At 42.4% G+C, this 20,315-nt stretch overlaps 1 protein-coding gene across 2 annotated transcripts; it reads left to right on the top strand.

The window, feature by feature from the left end:
* The first annotated feature begins 1,475 nt into the window (after positions 1–1,475).
* On the top strand, positions 1,476–20,085 carry LOC112103328 (serine-rich adhesin for platelets-like). 2 transcript variants are annotated; one of them, XM_024195037.2, is made up of 9 exons: positions 1,476–2,167; positions 3,792–3,878; positions 6,475–6,705; positions 8,531–8,553; positions 12,002–12,147; positions 12,405–12,505; positions 12,612–12,713; positions 14,982–16,863; positions 19,023–20,085. In XM_024195037.2, exons 1-9 carry the CDS (start codon positions 1,688–1,690, stop codon positions 19,070–19,072), a joined length of 3,102 nt encoding a protein of 1,033 aa, XP_024050805.1. In that variant the 5' UTR covers positions 1,476–1,687; the 3' UTR covers positions 19,073–20,085. The 2 variants fall into 2 exon arrangements, with proteins under 2 accessions (XP_024050805.1, XP_024050813.1); XM_024195045.3 differs by lacking the exon at positions 19,023–20,085 and adding an exon at positions 18,701–18,891.
* The last annotated feature ends 230 nt before the right edge of the window (positions 20,086–20,315 follow it).

Consider the following 20,315-nt stretch of genomic DNA (forward strand, 5'->3'; position numbering starts at 1 on the left):
GGGCGGGAACCTGGTCTGAGGAGCAGCCCCTGGGCATGGCTGGCCCCTGGGGTCTATAAAAGCTCGTTGGGATTTGCCCCTCAATGAACCGATGTTACCGGGGGGAGGCGCAAGGTGGAAGTTTTGCCTAGGGCGCAAAATATCCTTGCACCGGCCCTGCCTACAGACACTAGGATGTGAGGGTCATAGTGAACCTACACCAATTAATTATTGCTTTAGGCCAGTGGTTCCCAAACTGGGGTTCGTGAACCCCTGGGGGTTCATGAAATGTTACAGGAGGTTCTCAGGAAAAAATTCCCTAATGGCGTCCCTAGGGTCTCTGAGCAGCATAAGGGCCAGCAGCCCGGAGCCCCTGACTTCCAAGAGCTAAGCAAATCAAAGCAAGCCTATCTATCACACGGAGGAGATTTAAACTTCAAGACTCCTTATAAGAAATGGAAAGGGAGATGGATATTTTTTGCTGTTTTTAAAATTAAATAGGCAGCTAGTATTGTTTTTTAAATGATTACGAAGAACAAGTTTAAGCTTTGTTGTAACGTGCGTTGTTTGCCTGGACTGCTCAAGCCCTGAATGCCTGTGGAGGAGGAGCTCTTTGAATTGGCTCCTTAAATACCTTCCTGCTGTTTCACATCTGATGAAACATAGGACCCTTGTCTTATAACAAGCTTATTGAAACTGATACAAGCTACGGAAGTGACATCTTGGAAGAGTGTTGCCGTTTTCATAATGTAATAAAAATACTGTAATGATCAATAATTAATAATAGTGTGTAATAAGCATGTCATAAAAACAAATTTTATATTTCCAAGATCACTGCCTTTATAATTTATACTAAGGTGAAGGAGAAAATCCTGGAAATATTCATTTTTAGGAGGGGGGCTCGTGAGACTTGACATTTTAGTGAAAGGGGTTCACAGGTTGTTAAAGTTTGGGAACCACTGCTCTAGGCGCTCTACACAGGTACACTCCCTGCCCTTCAGAGATCACAAGACATAGGGCTTTGGTCCTGACTTTTCAGCACGTGAACACCCCTGCTTGCGGTTCAGCTCACAGCCATTCCGCGCTGCCTGTCCACTCACTTCGGGGAGCCAGGCGCCCCCCGAGTACAGGGCCTGCAGCTCTTCCAGGCCCTTATACATGGGGAGGACGCTCCTGATTTCCTCCCCAAACCCCCACCTGTGCCCGGCCACACAAAAAGCCCAGCGAGTTGCTCCACCCACCCAGATCTCGCGCTTCCGCTGGAGCTGCTACACAGGCTACAGCTCGCGGGCGACACCAGCCTGTGAGAAACGGCCGCTGCCACAGCCCAGCGTCCCAGTTCAAACCTCCTACTGGGCAGGGCTGCTTTTGTCCCGCCCCTTTCATTGTGATACGATTGGTGTTTCCCCTAGCCCTATGTTTTGACTAGTAGTAGCTAGCGTTGTCAATCTCCCATCTTCCTCCAATCACAGCCGCCCCCCGCCCCGCAGCCGCTCTTCCCACTCTCGCCCAGGTTGGAGCGCAAGGCAGGCGGTTGAAATTTAGGGGGCTGCCGTGCCCGGCCGTGGCGAGCTCGCAGCTGGCCGCGAGTTGCTCCTCAGGAGGCTGGGGGCGAGCTCCGTGGGAGCTGGCCACAGGGTGGCGGCTCTAGCCCCCGTGGAAGGGGTCTCTGCGGAGGGAGGCCCGCCGCGCCGCCGGCTTGGCCTCGATGGAGGCCAGCCTGACCTGCGCCGTCTGCCTCGGCCTCTTTGAGGATCCGGTCACGCTGCCGCTCTGCTCCCACAACTTCTGCAAGGGCTGCGTGCTGGAGTGCCTGGCCTCCGGGGAGCCCGGCCCGCTCCCCTCCCCCCGCGTGGGCCAGGACCAGCGCTTCTCCTGCCCGCTCTGCAGGAAGCTCTGCCCGCTGCCGCGTGGCGGCTACTCGGCGCTGCCCGTCAACACCACGCTGGCGGAGGTGGTGAAGTTGTACAGGGCCGGCGGGGGCAAGGCGGGGCCGGGGCGCGGCGAGGCGGGGGCGCTGAGCCCCCCGCCGGCGTTCGGAGCAGCCTGCGAGAAGCACCCGGCCCGGCTGGTGCAGCTGTATTGCCGGATGTGCCGCCAGGCGGGCTGCGGCCAGTGCGTGTCTGAGGCGCACCAGGGCATCTTCCACGCCGTCAACCTCCTCGACACCGTGTACCAGGAGGAAAAAGTAAGCCCCGCGCCCCCTGCCAGCCGCCTGTGCCCATTGCGGGGTGAAATGGGAACCTGCCTACGCAGCCAGTGCCTCTTTTGGACTTACCCCAGACCACCCAGCAATTCAAGCCTGGTTGGCGAACACAATAAGCTAGTCTGCCTCCTGAGAACCTGTTAGAGCCAAATGGGTCCAGTGTTGTAATAAGTCAGACCATTCCTGTGAAAGCTTGCAGGGCCAGGATGCTGCAAACAAGTCCTGGTCTTTCCTGTTTAGTCCTGCATACCTAAGGCCAAGCCTTGTAGTAACATGGCAGTGCCCTGACCTAGTTATCACAGTGCCCTGACAAGCACACACACCTCCCCACATAGATAGTTTTATGAATTTAACTGAATAGACTGTAGACTGGTTCCAGATGTTGAAGCTGATAATCTTAGGCCTGGTCTAAACCTAAAACTGTGGTTGATCTAGGTCTTGCTCAGGGTTGTGAAAAACTCTCACCCCCAGAAGATGTAGTTAAGCCAACCTGAGCCCCAGGATAGACAGCAATAGATCAACACAGAAATTATTCTGTCAACCTACCTACAGCTCCTTGAGGGAATGTATTAGCTACGACAGTGGGAGGGGGAAAAAACACTTTCTGTCATTATAGCAAGTGTCTACTGTAGACAGGCCCTTAATGTCTTGTATGTTAACCTTGTTTCCCTAAGACCAAGAATGTGCTAGTCCAGTCATCCCTACAGTCACTTATAGGCAGTTACATTACCTATCTGCTTTTTGGCCTGACACCTTTGGATTTGGATAGTTGATTAAGGAAAAGCAATTAAGGTGAAATAGACAGCTCCGGGAATATTTTAGTATGAAGAAAGCATGTCCCTCTTTTAATACTTTATCTGCAATGGATTTTTGCCAAGAATAGTGGACATTCAACCACTTTTCCAAGCTCCATCTGAAATAGAAGCTGGATAGTACATTATTAAGCAGTCCTTTTATGCTTCAGTTTAAATGCACTTGCAGAATGTCCCTGGTACACGGGATGGGTATGGGGCATAGTAGAGCACATGGCACTGTGGCTGTTCTATACTGATTTTGCAACCAATACAGTGGGAACACAGGCTGGAAGTGGGGAGGGGCAAAGGCAGCTTGTCCCCTCAGCACAGGAAAAGAGGAATGCACAATCTGGTCCAGGGTTTAACTATACTGGTATAGTTAAAGCAGCAAAACTTTCTAGTGTAGACAAGCCTAAAGAATGCTACTTTGAGAGAGAAAAATACCAAATGCAAGTTTCTTCATTGTCCTAAAGCATAGAGTCTTTTTATACACCTCTACCCCAATATAACGCTGTCCTCGGAAGCCAAAAAATCTTACTGCGTTATAGGTGAAACCATGTTATATTGAACTTGCTTTGATCCACCGGAGCGCGCAGCCCTGCCTCCCTGGAGCGCTGCTTTACCACGTTATATCCGAATTCGTGTTATATCGGGTCACGTTATATTGGGATAGAGGTGTATAAGTAATGTCTTAATAGTCTAGTTAAACTCTGTGCAGTCTGTAGATATATGATTAAAGATTATAATGTAGATTTTTTTTTAATTAAAAAAAAAAAAAGTAGATTAAGCGGTTATAAACTTATGTCCTGCAGTTAACCTTCTTTAGCAGCCTGAAGAAACTGAGAGCAATAAATGAGAACTTGGTGAAGGAACTATCAAGTCATCCAAAAGATACTGAGGTGAGTTAGACATAGTGACATCTGTAGAGAGTAGTGGAGCCCTGTGTTTTTTGCAGATGCGAGATAACACAAAATAAAATGACAACCTATAAATAAAATGAAAAATGTACCCTGCAGCGCCTATACTGCTGGCCCAGCCCTGTGTGGCGGGAGCCACTGCTGCAGGGTGAATACAGGGCAGGCTCATTCTGCAATGCCACCCCATTCCCACCTCCGCGGGGGGGGACCTGATCCCTTCCCTCCTCCCCACCTGGGCGAAGGTACGCCCCACACACACACACGTGGGGACCTGGAGCCAACACCTCTCAAGGCTTCCTCATCCAGAGCAGCATCATAAGAAAGGCTGTATTGGGTCAGACCATGGTCCATCTCTAGCCCATCTTCTGACAGTGGCCAATGTTGGGTGCCTCAGAGGGAAAACAGAACAGGCAGTCTTCGAGCTATCCACTCCCTATCATCCACTCCCAGCTTCTGGCAAACAGATGCTAGGGACACCACCCCGGCCCATCCTGGCTAATAGCCATTGATGGATGTATCCTCCATGAATTTATCTAGTTCTTTTTTGAACCCTGTTATAGTTTTGGCCTTCACAACATCCCCTGGCAGTGAGTTCCACAGATTGGCTCTGCACTGTGTGAAGAAATACTTCCTTTTGTTTGTTTTAAACCTGCTGCCTATTAATTTCATATGGTGTCCTCTGGTTCTTGTGTTATCTGGAGGTGTAAATAACAGTTTGGTATTCACTTTCTCCAAACCATTCATGATTTTATAGACTTCTGTTGTATCCCACTTAGTCATCTCTTTCCCAAGTTGAAAAATGTCTGTGTTTTTAATCTATCTTTGTATGGAAACTGTTCCATACCTTTAATTATTTTTGTTGCCTTTCTCCTTATCCCATCTCAAAAAAGATGTATTAGAATAGGAAAAGGTAACCAGAACTGCACATTATAAATTACCCACAGCTTGAATACATAGTGGCATTATGATATTTAGTGTCTTATTATCTATCCCTTGCTTAAAGGTTCATAATATTGTTCGCTTTTTTTTTTTTTGAATGCCGCTGCATATTGAGTAGATGTTTTCAGACAACTACCCATGATGACTCCAAGATCTTTCTTGAGTGGTAACATCTAATTCAGACTCCATCATTTTATATGTATAGTTGGGATTATGTTTTCTAGTGTGCATTACTTTGCATTTATCAACATTGAATTTCATCTGCCATTTTGTTGCCCAGTCTCCTAGTTTTGAGAGATCCTTTTGTAGCTCTTCGCAGACTGCCTAGGACTTAATTATCTTGAATAGTTTTGTATCATCTGCAAATTTTGCAACCTCACTGTTTACCACTTTTTCCAGATCATTTATGAATATGTTGAATAGGACTGGGTCCAGCACAGACCCATGGGGGACACCACTAATTACCTCTCTCCATTCTGAAAACTGACCATTTATTCCTACCCTTTTAACCTACCCTACCCTTTTAACCAGTTACCAATCCATGAGAGGACCTTCCCTCTTATTCCATGCCAGTTTACTTTGCTTAAGAGCCTTTGGTGAGGGAACTTGTCAAAGGCTTTCTGAAAATCTAAGTATACTATATCCACAGGATCCCCCTTGTCCACATGCTTGTTGACCCCCTCAAAGAGTTCTAGTACATTGGTGAGGCATGATTTCCCTTTACAAACACTATGTTGATTCTTCCCCAACAAATTATGTTAATCTATGTGCCTGACAATTTTGTTCTTAACTATATTTTCAACCAGTTTGCCCAGTACTGAAGTCAGGCTTACTGGCCTGTAATTGCTGGGATCACCTCTGGAGCCCTTTTTAAAAATTGGAGTCACATTAGCTATCCTCCAGTACAGAAGCTGAGTTAAAAGATAGGTTACAGACTACAGTTAATAGTTCTGCAATTTCACATTTGAGTTTCTTCAGTACTTTTGGGTGAATACCATCTGGTCCTGGTGACTTACTACTGTTTAGTTTATCAGTTTGTTCCAAAACCACCTCTCACACCTCAATCTGGGACAGTTCCTCAGATTTGTCACCTAAAAAGAATGGCTCAGGTTTGGGAATGTCCCTTACATCCTCAGCCATGAAGACCGATGCAAAGAATTCATTTAGTTTCTCCACAATGGCCTTATCGTTCTTGAGTGCTCCTTTAGCATCTCGATCGTCCAGTGGCCCCACTGGTTGTTTAGCAGGCTTCCTGCTTCTGATGTACTTTTTTTTTAAAAAAAATTGCTATTACTTTCTGAGTCTTTGGCTAACTGTTCTTCAAATTCTTTTTTTGGCCTTTCTAGTTACATTTTTACGCTTCATTTGCCAGAGTTTATGCTCCTTGCTATTTTCCTCACTAGGATTTAACTTCCACTTTTTAAAGGATGCCTTTTTGCCTGTCACTGCTTCTTTTACTTTGTTGTTTAGCCACAGTTGCACTTTTTTCGTTCTCTTACTGTGTTTTTTAATTTGGGGTATACATTTAAATTGAGCCTCTCTTATGGTGTCTTTAAAAAGTTGCCATGCAGCTTGCAGGGATGACGCAGTGTAAAGACTTACTGTTATCAGATCTTTGTGCAAAATACTTTGTTTCTAGATCTTGAACAAAGAAGCAGAGATAATTATGTTGGAATTTGAAGAAATTTTCAAAACTCTGGAAATGAGAAAAAAGGAATTGCTAGAAGATATTGAAAGTCAGAGAAGTAAGAAAGAGAAAGAATATCAAATTTGGAAGAAAATGAAAGAAACTCACAAGAAAACCATTGAGAGTTTCCTGAAGGATTGTGAAAAGCTTGTTGATGAATGTGATCCTGAGTGTTTCCTGGAGGTGATAACTTTTATGTTACTATTTGATAGCAGAACATTGTATGTGCATGTAACACCTCCCCCCCCCTTGTTTGGGACATCCCTTGAGATACTTACTCTCAAGGTGAATTCTGTTTACATGTTACAGTGTAATCTGCTTCTCTGAACATGTAATTCTGACAGGATTCTCACTTACTTCCCTTCAGAGTGTAGAAGAGAACCTTATTTTGATTTGGCGGAGGACTTTTTCCCCCTCTTGTATTGCGCAACCTGTTTTGAGGCACTAATTTCTAATTCACTTGAATTTTTGTGATTTCCAACTTAATCAGGAACTTATTGGAAAGTTCCGAGAGACTTGGTTAAAATCCTGTGAGGCACGTACTCACAAGTATTAGGGTGGGGCAAGTAGCTGCATTATAAACACCATAAGGCACCCTCGGTGACCAAAGTTTTTACCATTTTGGGAACTCTGTCTGGACTTTATGGAGTGTGATTTCCAGTGCCCACTAACATGTTGAACATTAATTGCTTTGTATAGATGCCATTGGTCTGCTTTAACATAGTTATTTTATAGCTGTTTTATGTTGAAGTGCCCTGGGGAGCCTTTTTTGTGCGCACCAGCAGGATCTACATGAGGGGTGGGCAAACTATGGCCCGCGGGCCGGATCCGGCCCATCAGGGCTTTGGATCCGGCCCACGGGATTGCCACCCCATGGCACCGCGGGGCTAAGGCAGGCTCCCTGCCTACCCTGGCCCCACTCCGCTCCCAGAAGCTCCACATGCTGCCCTCACCTGTGGGTACCTCCCCCAAAGCTCCCATTGGCCGTGGTTCCCTGTTCTTGGCCAATGGGAGCTGCGGGGGGCCTGCACGCCGAACCCTTCCTGCACCCCAACTCCCTGCTCTGAGCCCCATGCCGCACCCCTCCTGCAGCCCAGCCCCTGCTGCACCCCAGCCCCCGGCCCCGAGCCCCCTCTGCACCCGAGCCCCCTCTGCACCCCAGCCCCCTGCCGCACCCCACCTGCACTCCAACCCACTGCCCTGAGCCCCTTTGTACACCCCGCACCCCCTCCTGCACCCCAACCCCTTGCCCATAGTCCCTTCCTGCACACTGCACCCCAACCCCCTGCCCCAGCCCTACATTCATGGCCCTGCGTACAATTTCCCCACCCAGATGTGGCCCTCGGGCCAAAAGGTTTGTCCACCCCGGTCTACATGGACCAGTTAGTGCACTCTAGAAATCACTCCCCTGTAGAGAGTGCATTACCTTACCATGTAGAAAAAGTCCCTTAGGGCTGATGTACACTAGCAAATTAGATCGACCTAGCTATGACACTTGGGGTATGAAAAATCCACAGTCCTAAGCGCCATAGTTAGGCTGATTTAGGTCCCTGTGTAAACAGTGCTCGGTCGACAGAAGAATTCTTCCATTGACCTAAATACCACATTTCAAGTGTAGACAGACTCTTAGTCTTGCACTAAGGAGCACAAGTCCATGGTTTGAAAATCCTGCCAAAATATTTTCAAGTACATTTTGATCTCAAAGACTGCCATGTGGCTTTTGCCTCATGCACAGTGTCTTGGATTTGACTTTTAGGAAAGATTTCCCCTTTGGCCTCAGAACAAAATATTACAGGGTAAGTAATTTTCCCAGATATACACACTCCGTGTGTGATTATTGCTCTTTTACTTCTGTGAGTGCTAAAAGTTCTGATTATGTCTTGGTGAAATTAAGAGTTGTTTTTTAACAAGTTAAACAGTTAATTTCTGTCAGATATTCTGGTAAAGTAATTTTGTTTGATTTTTAAATGACATCCTTAACTCTAATGCAGTTTTATTTTAATTACAGGTGGCATGTGGCTTGAATAAAAGGTACATACATTTCATGAGTTCTAGTTTCTGTGGTTTACTAGTGTATAGTTGAGTAAAGTAATAAGATACAACAAAGTAAGTTTAGTTAATATTCATATCATGATTGTGGGGAGGGGGTTCAGAGAGGAGTGTCCAGGGCATGCAGTGGATTAGTTAATATGGAGAGATACACAGAACAATTTTAAACAGTGGTAGAAGTTCTATGAATATTTGACATTTAATTTTAAAATTCTTCTAGAGTTGTTGGAATTACTATATCACTTTCACAGATTTATTATTGAACAGATACAAGTGGAGCTTAAAATAATCACTTCAGATATTAATGTTTTTCTGTTGCAGTACATGAGGTAAACACTGTCCTAAAAAAGCCTTAATACTGTCTTTTTGCTTTGTCCCAGAAAATAATAAGAACATGAGACTGGCTATAGTGGGTCAGACCAGTGGTCCATCTAGCCCGGTATTCTGTCTTCTGACAGTGGCCAATGGCAGAAGCTTCAGAGGAAATGAACAGAACAGGGCAATCATCAAGTGATTCATTCCCTGTCTTCCAGTCCCAGTGTCCATCAGTCAGAGGCTTAGGGACAGCCTGCTGCATGGGGTTGCATCCCTGATCATCTTGGCTAATAGCCATTGATGGACCTATCCTCCATTCACTTATCTAATTCTAATTGAATCCAGTTATAGTTTTTTGCCTTTACAACATTCCATGGCAACCAGTTCTGCAGATTGACTGCGTTGTATGAAGAAGTACTTCCTTTTGTTTGTTTTAAACCTGCTACCTATTAATTTCATTGGGCAACCTCAGGTTCTTGCGTTATGAGAAGGGGTAAATAACACTTTCTCTACACCATTCATGATTTTATGGACCTCTATCATATCCTCCCTGAGTCGTCTCTTTTCCAAGCTGAATAGTCTCTTTTTAATCTCTCCTCCTCTCGAAGCTGTTCCATACCCTTAATCATTTTTGTAGCCCTTCTCTGTACCTTTTCCGTTTCTAGTATCTTTTTTGGGATGGGGTGACTGCACACAGCATTCAAGCTGTGGGTGAATCATGGATTTATATAGTGGCATTATGTTTTTGGTCTTATCTATCCCTTTCTTAATGGTTCCTAACATGGTTAGGTTTTTGGTTGTTGTTTTTTTTTTTTTCTGCAACTGCACATTGTGCAGATGTTGTCAGAGAACTATCCACAATGACTCCAAGATCCCTTTCTTAAGTGGTAATGGCTAATTTAGACCCCATTATTCTGTATGAGTAGTTGGGATTATGTTTGCCAATGTGCATTACTTTGCATTTATCAACATTGAATTTTATCTGCCATTTTGTTGCCCAGTCACACAGCTTTGTGAGATACCTTTGTAACCCTTGGCAGTCTGCTTTGGACTTAACTGTCTTGAGTGATTTTTTTTGTATCATCTGCAAACTTTTCCCCCTCACTGTTCACCCCTTTTTCCAGATCACTTATGAATATGTTGAACAGCGCTGGTCCCAGTACTGATCCCTGGGGAACACAGCTGTTTACCTCTCTTCATTCTGAAATTAAATGTCAAATATTCATAGAACTTCTACCACTGTTCAAAATTGTTCTGTGTATCTCTCCATATTAACTAAGCCTCCACCCTTAACCCGCCTCTTCACCCCCCACTTCCCCCTTTACTCCGCATGCTGCGTCCTCCCCCCTCCCTCCTGCCCGTGGTAATCAGCTGGCTTGCGGCGTTCAGGAGGCAGGAGGGAGAGGGGAGGAGCGAGGACATGGCGCGCAGGCTCCCCATCTCTCCTGAACACCGCAAGCCAGCTGAGGAGGCAGGGGAGATGGGGGGAGGTGCGCCGCGTCCTCGCTCCTCCCTCCTGCCCACAGGAATCAGCTGGCTTGCGACGTTCAGGGGGCAGGAGGGAGGACTCGGTGCGCAGGCTCCCCCCTCCTTCTCCTGCCTGTGGCAATCAGCTGGTTTGTCGTGTTCGGGAGGCAGGGGGAGCCTGCGCGCCGAGTCCTCGCTCCTCCCTGCTCCCTCCTGAATGCCACAAGCCAGCTGATTGCCACAGGCAGGAGGCGGGGGGAGGAGGTGGAAGGCGCTGATCTGCGGGGTCTGCCAGGGGGCGGGAGGGAGGCAGGGGCTGCGGGAAGGGCGGCCAGCGCATCCCTCAGGCCACGCTGCTTCCTGCAGCCCCATTGGCCTGGAGCGGTGAACCACGGCCAGTAGGAGTCGCGATTGGCCGAACCTGCGGACGCGGCAGGTAAACAAACTGGCCCGGCCCGCCAGGAGCTTTCCTGGAACAAGCGGCGGACCGGCTTTGAGAACCACTGAACTAACGCACAAACTTAAGTCAGAAAGAGACTAAGATATTCAAAGGGTCAGTTTTCAGAATGAAAAATCAAAAAAATTTGATGATTTTAAACTCTATGGAATCATTGATTTGAATATCTAATGCATTGTCATTTTGTTTACCTGGAGCGTTCACAGGCATGGAGCCCCTCAGCTCCCCGTGGCCGCGGTTTGCTCTTCCAGGTAAACAAAACGTCCAGGCCCACTAGAGGCTTACCCTAACGGGCCAGGAGCCAAAGTTTGCCAACCCCTGAAATATAAGGTCGGCTTATGAAAGGGGTCATGCAGTTTTTGATAGTTTTACCTAACCACCTTGGAGGGTCGGCTTATAAACGAACGGGCTAATGAACAAGTATATACGGTACTTTATTTCTTATTACTGAAGAATATCTTTGGCAATGGTATTTCAGCACATCTCTTATATTTTCATAGTGCAGGTATTAACTCTTTTCTGCTTGACTAGTTAATTATTGCAAAAACATGTACAGGAGAGATGCAGAATTCTGGACAATAAAACTTGCAGTTTCTTCAGATTCACCTATTGCATATTTAAAATTTCTCAATGGAATGATTTGCCTCTTTACGGGTTGGTGGTTTGACAAAATTAATTGTTCCTAACAATTGCCATAAGAATAAGGTGCCTTGATGGTGAATGCCTACTTCTTGTTTAAATTTCATCATGCTGGATTATGGGTCTTTAAATTTAGGGCAAACTAAACAAATGCTTAAATAACAATATCAGTTCTTCCACCCCCACCCCTCCCACGGCTTTTCCCTTCTCCCACCTCCCCCAAAAAAACCTTCCTTACTGAAACTTCTTTTGCTATCCATACAGCTAGAAGGGGTTAACTCTTTTAGGCCATAAAATACAGCTTCTTTGCTGGACAGAGATGCCTCTTGGAAGAAGAAGTAGCAAACAAATCCTCAGGTGGTCTTTTCTAAGAAAGGAAATTAGAAAATTCTAAATAGAGGAAGATCAATCTCTTCAAATATTTTCTGCTATCTACTGAGTTCCTTTTTTAATGTAATTTTTTTTATTAACTAGGTATAACTTTTTTTTTCTGTTTTGAGCCCAGAGAAACACAAATAATTGTCTAAAAGATTTGTTCACCTTTTTTTCCAGAATGAAGACTCAGCTTGACCTGATGCACATAGCATCTAGCTATGAAAAAGCACCAGAGTCTACCCAAAAGCAAATGGATATCAAATCTGTGGTTAATGAAATCTTGGCCTTACAGCTGACTTCAGTTGATTCATGCATCGTTAAAGGTAGAAAAAAGATGCATATATTTTGAACACAGTGTACAGTTTATTATTTTTAACACATATATGTCGAAAATAATTCTGTTATAGTACCACAATAAACTTTACATTAAAGCAATACTCGGTTTTCAAAATGGAAATTTTTTTAGCTGCCCCGGTTTCATAACTTTGTAAGTTTACATCTGAGTCAAGTGTTCTTTATAGATTATTGTATTTTATTTTAAAAAATACATCAGTCTTATTTTATTCCTCTTTTCTCACAGAACTTTCTTCTGGAGGAAATGAAGGTTTAACTGGAAAGTATGCATATACAAATAGTGCAAAACAATGGAAAGATCAGAAAAACATACACAACACATATTATGTAAGTTCTTGTTTACAAGACTTACTACATTTTTTTTTATGGTTAAGTATGTTCTTTTGGCTTTGTAAAATCCAAAATGGACAATGTCTGATGTAACTTTTTTCAGCCTGTAGTGGGACATGAGGAAACTTTGACTGACGGTAGTAAAATCTGTACTCGCTTAATGTCAATATCAGAAATGTCAACATTTCAAAACATGAGTCATGAGGTAAGAATGCATTTTGGTGTAAGTATTGCTCAGCTGCTAATAGTGTTTGGGAAAACAAGTTATTATTTTATATCGTCACAATCTTTTACTTCTCTTGGGGTTTACAACAGGCTTCCCTTTTTTTTTTTTTTTGTTCATTATGCTTAGGGCCCTACCAAATTCACAGTCCATTATGGTCAATTTCATGGCCATAGGATTTGAAAATTGGTAAATTTCACATTTTCAGATGTTTAAATCTGAAATTTCAAGGTGGTGTAATTGGGGGTCCCAACCCAAAAGGGGATTGTGTGTGGGGTCGCAAACCTGTTTGTAGGGGGGTCATGGGATTGCTACCCTCACTTCTGTGAGAAGTGCAGAGCTTCCTGCAGCCACAGGAGGTTCCTGGAGGTTCCCCCCCCCCCACTCCTCCTCAGTGCAGGGGATGGACTGGGGTGCTCCTAGGAACAAGGGAAGATCAGACCCAACTCCTCCAGCTGCAGGAACCTCTGGGGCTGCTGCCCAGTCCCAGAGCATCCTACAGCAGGGGGGAGGCACCCGGAGGTGGGTCTGGTTCCTCCTCCCCACCACCCCCCATGCACCTGTGCAGGGGATGGACAAGTCCTGTCCCTACCCAGACGGAGCTAGGATCCCCCTTTTTTGGGATGCTCCGAGAAACAAGGGGACATTGGATTTCATGGGGAAGGGCTTATTTCACAGTCCGTGACGTGTTTTTCACGGCCGTGAAATTGGTAGGGCCCTAATTATGCTAAACTGATACTCTTGACGGGTCAGTTACCTACTTTTAGTTCAGGCTACTGCGCACTAACCTTTTTCTTAAATTCTTAAATTACATGTAGAACTCCAACTACAACCTAGTTGCTTTTATAAAAAAGGGCTAGCTGTTGTGGATTGTTTACTATTACAAGTCCAAGTGGATTATTTTTAAACTTATTTGAGAAGTTAACATTTTTTTGGCCACACTAAGTAGTCCATACTTAAAGAGAAGGTAAGGCCCAGTTTCAGTGGGAACGATATTGTGATCAAACTGAAGTATGAATGAATGCCACACCTTTTCCTGAGAAATAGTTAATAGTCTGTGTTGATATTGGGCCTATGCTTCTGTGTGCATTTAAGATGGTAACTCATGCTAAAATTTTTAAACAGTTAGTCACAGTAGATTGCATGTCACAATTTCTGCAATGATGGCTTGTGTGTGTCCCCTAGTATTCCAAATCCCAGTTTCTTTTGACTGCAGTCAGTGAAGGAATATCTGAGTTGCTGCATCAAGCTTCATCAGTTGCATTGCATCATGCCTATCTATCTTCTTCCTCTAGCAGAAAATGGCTTAAAAAGATCTTCCTTCTGTAGTCATTTGACAGCTGTTTTGGCCTTCCATAACTAGTGCCTCTCCAGTTCCATACTCTTGAGAGTTAGAGACATTTGAGTATTATAGACATAAAATGAATCATCTTTTGCCTTGTTACCATAGATAACAGGTTTGACTGCTGTGTATCTTAATGTGACTAAGAAAAATATGAATTTAAAAATTCATTGGCCCTGGATAAAAAAGTACTACATTGGATTTAGATTTTCATTATTCTCAGAAGAAAATATTCTCTTGCATCTTAAACTGATCAATTCTGATTTTTAGCAATAATTGTTTATTAACTTGTAGTTATAAAGATATTACTTCTGTGTAGTCTTAGGCTACATCCTCACTACGGGGGGGTGGTGTCGATTTAAGATATGCAAATTCAGCTACGCAAATAGCGTAGCTGAATTCGACGTATCGGAGCCGACTTACCCCACTGTGAGGACGGCGGCAAATCGACCTCCGCGGCTCCCCCGTCGATGGCGCTTACTCCTACCTCCACTGGTGGAGTAGAAGCGTCAATTCGGGGATCGATTGTCGCGTCCCGATGAGACGCGATAATTCGATCCCCGAGAGATCGATTTCTACCCGCCGATTCAGGCGGGTAGTGTAGACCTGCCCTCAGTCTTTGATACTTATGCCATTGAAGTATCTGGATTTTGGTTTTATTTGGGTCACTTAAATATTTGACTTTTAAAAAGTAATAGATTTCTTCTAATCTGAACAGTGTGAATATTTTTTTTCTGTTGCCTTTTAACAGTGTCAGCAAAATATTCTAAGTAAGTAAAGTAGTCTTAGATCATATAAGCACAACAAATTAATAATTTCCCTTCACATAATATTTAAAGAACTTGCAACTTTGATGGCTGACTACTTTCCCTTGTACTAAATAATTTGGTGATTTTCTATAATTGTAGGAGGTACGTTATAATTATTATATGGGTCATCAGACATCAGATCAATTGAAGATGCAGACTTCACCTGCAAATACGAAGCATATATTTGTGATAACTGATTCTTCAAAGGATACGTTCTCAGCCGTTCCCCTTCTGTCCTCACCTCCCAAAGTGAAAGATGCACAGAGAATAAGAACACAAAAATTACAAAAAGGAAGTTTTAGTAACACTAGTTTTTCCAGTTCCAGTAGTTACAGATTCAGTTTTCCACCTGTGAACTGGAATTTCTCTGAATTGAACAGTGACTTGAAGTTATTTAATGGAACAAGATCTCCGGAAGTAAGCAAACTAACCTCCCCATCAGAAAACTTCAATGGCTTGGTAATAAAAAACAAAGTAAAAATGGCTCAATCATCACCGGTTCCTATTTCTGCAAAAACACTAGCAAGTCCTAGCACTTCAACTGGCTTACCAGAATCCGCAACAAAACCTGTTCCTGTTTTAAAACCCACCTTTTTAGGTGGTCCCACACAGAGCCTTTCTGCTCCACATTTTATCCCCAATTCGGGTAATAACTCAACATTACCCAATTTAAATAAGGCTGCAGCTACATTTTTCTTCAAAAAAGAGAAGAATAATTCGGTTTTCCCCACTTTTTACGTGGGAAGGTGTGATACTCAAGATGAAATGGGCAATCAACATGGAAATTGTACAAAGTTTAACTCTTCAGCTTTAACTGAGGCTAAAGCTTTTGCTGCCTCTACAAGTCCTAAACTAGAGTCATCAGAAAGTGGAAAGCCAGTTTTTTCATTTACCTTTAGCAATTCGGAAAGAGATTGTTTTACAGTATCCAAACTCAGCAATTCATTGAAGATTTCACCATTTTCTAGCCTATCTGAGAAGCCAGCTGAACAAAGTACAATATTTCAAACCGGAAAAGAGAAGGTTTCTGTAAGCAAAGACGTAGAATATAACTGGCTAAAATCTCCTACAGTAGTCCCTCAGGAGCAGAGTGCCAGTACCCCAGATTCCACTGCTACTATAGCCTGCACTACATCTAGTAGTGACACCGGAAAGAAAGATGTTTCCAAGACCCAGCCTCTCCCCTGTAATAACACATTTTCCTTCTCATCCAATAATTGTATGCTGGAATGTAAATCTTCACCTGTAATCTCATTTGAAGGCACTGTCAAAAGTACTTCCAACTCACTATCTTCCTCCTCGATGCTGTTTTTATCTAATAATAGTAAAAGTGAAAGTGAAAAAATGAAAATAGAATCAATTGACAAAGCACATCTAGTTGTAGAAAAATCTACACCTCCAATATGTACAGTGGCCATATCTGAACTTACAAGTCCAAAGCGTAGCAATTCCTTTTTTTCTTTTGACCTATCTATGAACACTGAAACTGAAGACACTCTTGCTCAACAGAATTCTGTGTGTGGTCCAGCTGTAGTCAGCTCTCTATTTTCAACAGGCCTTCCTAGTAAAGAAAGCAATGTATTTTCCACTCATCCTAGTGTTGCATCAATTAAACCTCATATAGATGTGAAAGTTGAAGATAGTGTAAATATTGCTGAAACCTATAAGTCACACCAAGATTTAGAAGAGATTTCTAGGAAAGAAGATGAACTTGACACTCTGCAGTTACAGAATGCAACTTGTCTTACTCCAGTGACATGTGGTGATACATTTTTGGGAGGCTCGGCACATGCAGTAGATAAAGAACGTGAAACACTAAATCATTCAGATTCTGATATAGAAGAGCTAAGTCAAGCATCAATGTCTAGTGACTGGAGCAGTGCATCAGAATATTTTTTGGTTGCAGAAGACAAAATAACAGCTAGTGAAAAACCGGGTACATGCACCGTAGAGAATGTAACGGAAGAGAATTCCCTTCAAGGTAAATAATACTCAGATATCTGTTTAGATATGTTGGAACTAGGTAAATGTTTCTACTGAAATACATAACCAGTTTAAAAAGAGGTGATCTCCTGGGTTTTTTTTTCCAGAGCTCTTTGTGTTTGCCATGAATCTTAAATGGGGTCTATCTGTAATAGGAACAACTATCACAATCAACTCAAATTTAAAAGAAAGTAGAGATACTGTTTTTATGGTACAAACTGACAAAACTGAATATCAACCTCCAAAATGTCTTCCATTGTTAGAAACCATGTTTAACCCTAAATTCTATATCCTTATGAAGGTTGAAGCTGGAACGCTAGTTTCTTGCCTCTCCACCAGTTACCCCAAAATTTGGACCTCAATCACTCATATACTGGCCTGCCTATAACCATAAACCAATTTTTAATTTGTTCTATCTAAATGGGTAATAAAGAGGTGGCTTGCCCTAGAGGAAATGCCAGGGTTTACCAATGGGTTTGTCTCTGGCCCGTAGAGGACTCCCCAGAGCAGACTAATTCTGCTAACCCTTGGGAGGACACGGATACAGCCTTCTGCTCAAAGGATTGACATACAAGCAGCAATTCTTCAAAAACAGTGTCATTTATTGAAAGGAAAATAAGCAGTTACAATACATTCAGTAAAGCAAGAAAAAATATACTAATCTATTAAGACATAGTAAACCACTATTAAATCTTAATTAGAAATCCTACATTAAAGTGGCAAAATAAAATAAGACACAGACAGTACAGAACACATAGCATACATAGACCATGTAGCAGTTATAATGTAATATTCAAGGTACATAGAGACCCCTTGTACACATGCATAAAGCCCCAACACAGTTAGTAAACAGAACGTATATGTACAGGGAAGCATTACAATGTTACATATTAAAACACATGGAGACTTCCAATTCATATGTATGAAGCCTATATGTAACATTACAGTATAATCCTAAATTTGGTACAATATAGTGTACAGAGTTTCTATATATAGACATAAGAGAACATCACAGTATTACATATTAATTAAATAGTTACTAGTTAACACTAAAATCCTATCAGCATTGGCCAAATGGTCGCAGGATGGGTGTGGTGGCTCTCACAAATGCAGGCATCCAGCTTTATTTACAGACACACCCAGTTATTCCTTAAAATAAAGTATAAAAATCAGATTTACACTCCTTCACTATAAAACCCCTCTGTATTGTCTTTGCTCCTTCTGCTCTATCTGAAAAAGGCAACTGTTGGCGCTGCTGCTGCTGCTCCTCCAGTTGCTGCCTCGGACTGCTGCTTCAGGCAGTTGCTTCCTCAGCTTGCTCTCTAGAACCTTCTTTTTCTGCCTTCTCTGTTCTTATTCATCTGGCTTCTCTCTCTCACACACCAGCCTGCTGGCTGTCAGCCTTATATTCAGTTTATGAGGCTTAACAGCGCTTCCAAAATCATATTAACTATGATAATTCTGGATATTCTTGATATCCCTATACATGGCCAATTCCTTTTTTGAATCTTGTCAAATTCTTGGCCTCAACCATTTCTTGTGGCAAAGTTGTTATAAAAAATTATTTCCTTTTATCAGGTTTTAATTAGCCACCTTTCCGTTTTGTTTAATCTCTCCTTGTGTTTTGAGCTGGAGAGTATAGAATTTCCTGATCGATCTATCTTTTCTATACCATTTATTATTTTATATATTTATCACATGTCCTCTATTAATCTTTCTAAGATAAAATCCCAGTCTTTTCTGTCTCTTATGAGTTTTTCCCCATACCCTGGATTATTCTTGTCATCCTTTTCTGAACCCCCTCTAATTCTGCAATATCCTTTTTTGGTGACCAGTATTACACCCCATCTGCTGGCCTTGTTTGTGGAAAGCTGCAGACTGAAATTGCCACAGGATAAGAGCTGATCATGGAGCTAAAGGACTGAGCATGGATGGACTGGGGCATGTATATATGGAGGGTGCTGGCTGAGGCCCCTATTTTGTACAGGGCTCCTCAAATCATAGAAATGGCCATGTCACTAAAACTTCATATAACTATATGATTTATAGACCTAAATGTTTACTAGGTAGATCAATATATTTTATAGCAGAAACATTCTGAAGAGTTAATATGTACATTCAAAAAATTAAATATGTATTGTATGTCTCTCTTCACAGGACAGGAAATTAAGTCTACATCCATTCAGAACAGTTGGTCAGAAATGTAAATGAATTTTCTAGAAACATTGGTCTTGGGAAAATCTCTTGTTCAGTTTACAGTAACATATTTATCATGGTCTGTTGAATCTATGCTGTATGTATATGCATCTCCAGATGTTTCGATTAGTGAAATGTGCCTTTTACTCTCTGAAAAGGTACATTCTAAAACCAGCAGCCAGCTAAAATAGGGCTAAAATAAAGTATGCCTTTTAGTAAAGATAAACATCTAGATTTGAAAGGCTGTTCTTTCTGACCTTGAGCGATATATTGAATATAATCAAGTGTGGCAAGTTATTTTCTGTAATAGTTCCTAGGTGACAAGAAGGTGGTGTCTTTGCATGAAATGTTTATACTTATAAAATTTTAGACAGTAAACAGGATATCTAAACAAATCTGTCTTATCAGAATACATAGTTAATGGCTGAAGTGATGACATTTCTTCTTGTGATTTAATCTTTTGATCAGTTTCCCCAGGTTCAGTTATTGATCTTTACTGACCTCTATAGAGGAAGCAAGTATTGAATGCATTGTTAAAGGCAAAATTTTAGTTATGGTAGTTGTCACTAATTAAGAAACATAACTTTTGATATTCTCTGCTATATAAAAATGGTACCAAAACTCTTCCCAATAGGTATATTTAATATCTTCTGTACCACCACTGCTTTTATCCAAGTTTTATGCTGAATTAGGTCCAACAAAGCAGTGACTTTTGTAGTAATGTCTTCAGTACCACTGACGTGGTTTTTCTGTGGCAGAGTTCTTGGCTCATCCATCATCCTGATACTAATATAATGCTGTTCTCATTGTCTTCATCAATAATTAGAATTCTAATGCCAGCGGACTGATGCTGTTAAGAGGTTGGGATTCTTAATTATTAGTGTTGTTCTTAACTTGTACACAATGTATAGGAAAGAACATTGGAAATCATTTTCTATCTAATCTTTATAGCATTGTGGATTTATTTGCTTATCTATTAGCACCAGTGTCAGTTGCTTAGTATATCACCACCTAATATATTAAAATATTTAAAACCATTAGTAGTAAATTGTTCCAGTCTGTTTTTTGTCTTGTAATTTAATTACACTCAAGTGATTTGATTATTTGAGTTTCTAACTTTTTAACAGTAACATGCCATTTCTCATTTAGTTTATATATAGGCCAATAAGTATGGGTCCCCATTAATGAAACCAAAGATTTTTTGTATATGAAGATAGTTCTAGAAATTTGAATTTTATTTTTTGCCATTGCAGT

This window comes from Terrapene carolina, unplaced genomic scaffold (genome assembly GCF_002925995.2).
Source record: "Terrapene carolina triunguis isolate 2854851 unplaced genomic scaffold, T_m_triunguis-2.0 Scaffold66, whole genome shotgun sequence".
Taxonomy (NCBI): Eukaryota; Metazoa; Chordata; order Testudines; family Emydidae; genus Terrapene; species Terrapene triunguis.

Excerpts from the sequence above, each read along its gene's own strand:
- LOC112103328 (XM_024195037.2), top strand. The coding sequence starts at position 1,688 with ATGGAGGCCAGCCTGACCTGCGCCGTCTGCCTCGGCCTCTTTGAGGAT. Across the intron at positions 2,168-3,791 it reads CCGTGTACCAGGAGGAAAAA|TTAACCTTCTTTAGCAGCCT; the intron begins GTAAGCCCCGCG and ends TATGTCCTGCAG. Across the intron at positions 12,506-12,611 it reads ACATACACAACACATATTAT|CCTGTAGTGGGACATGAGGA; the intron begins GTAAGTTCTTGT and ends AACTTTTTTCAG.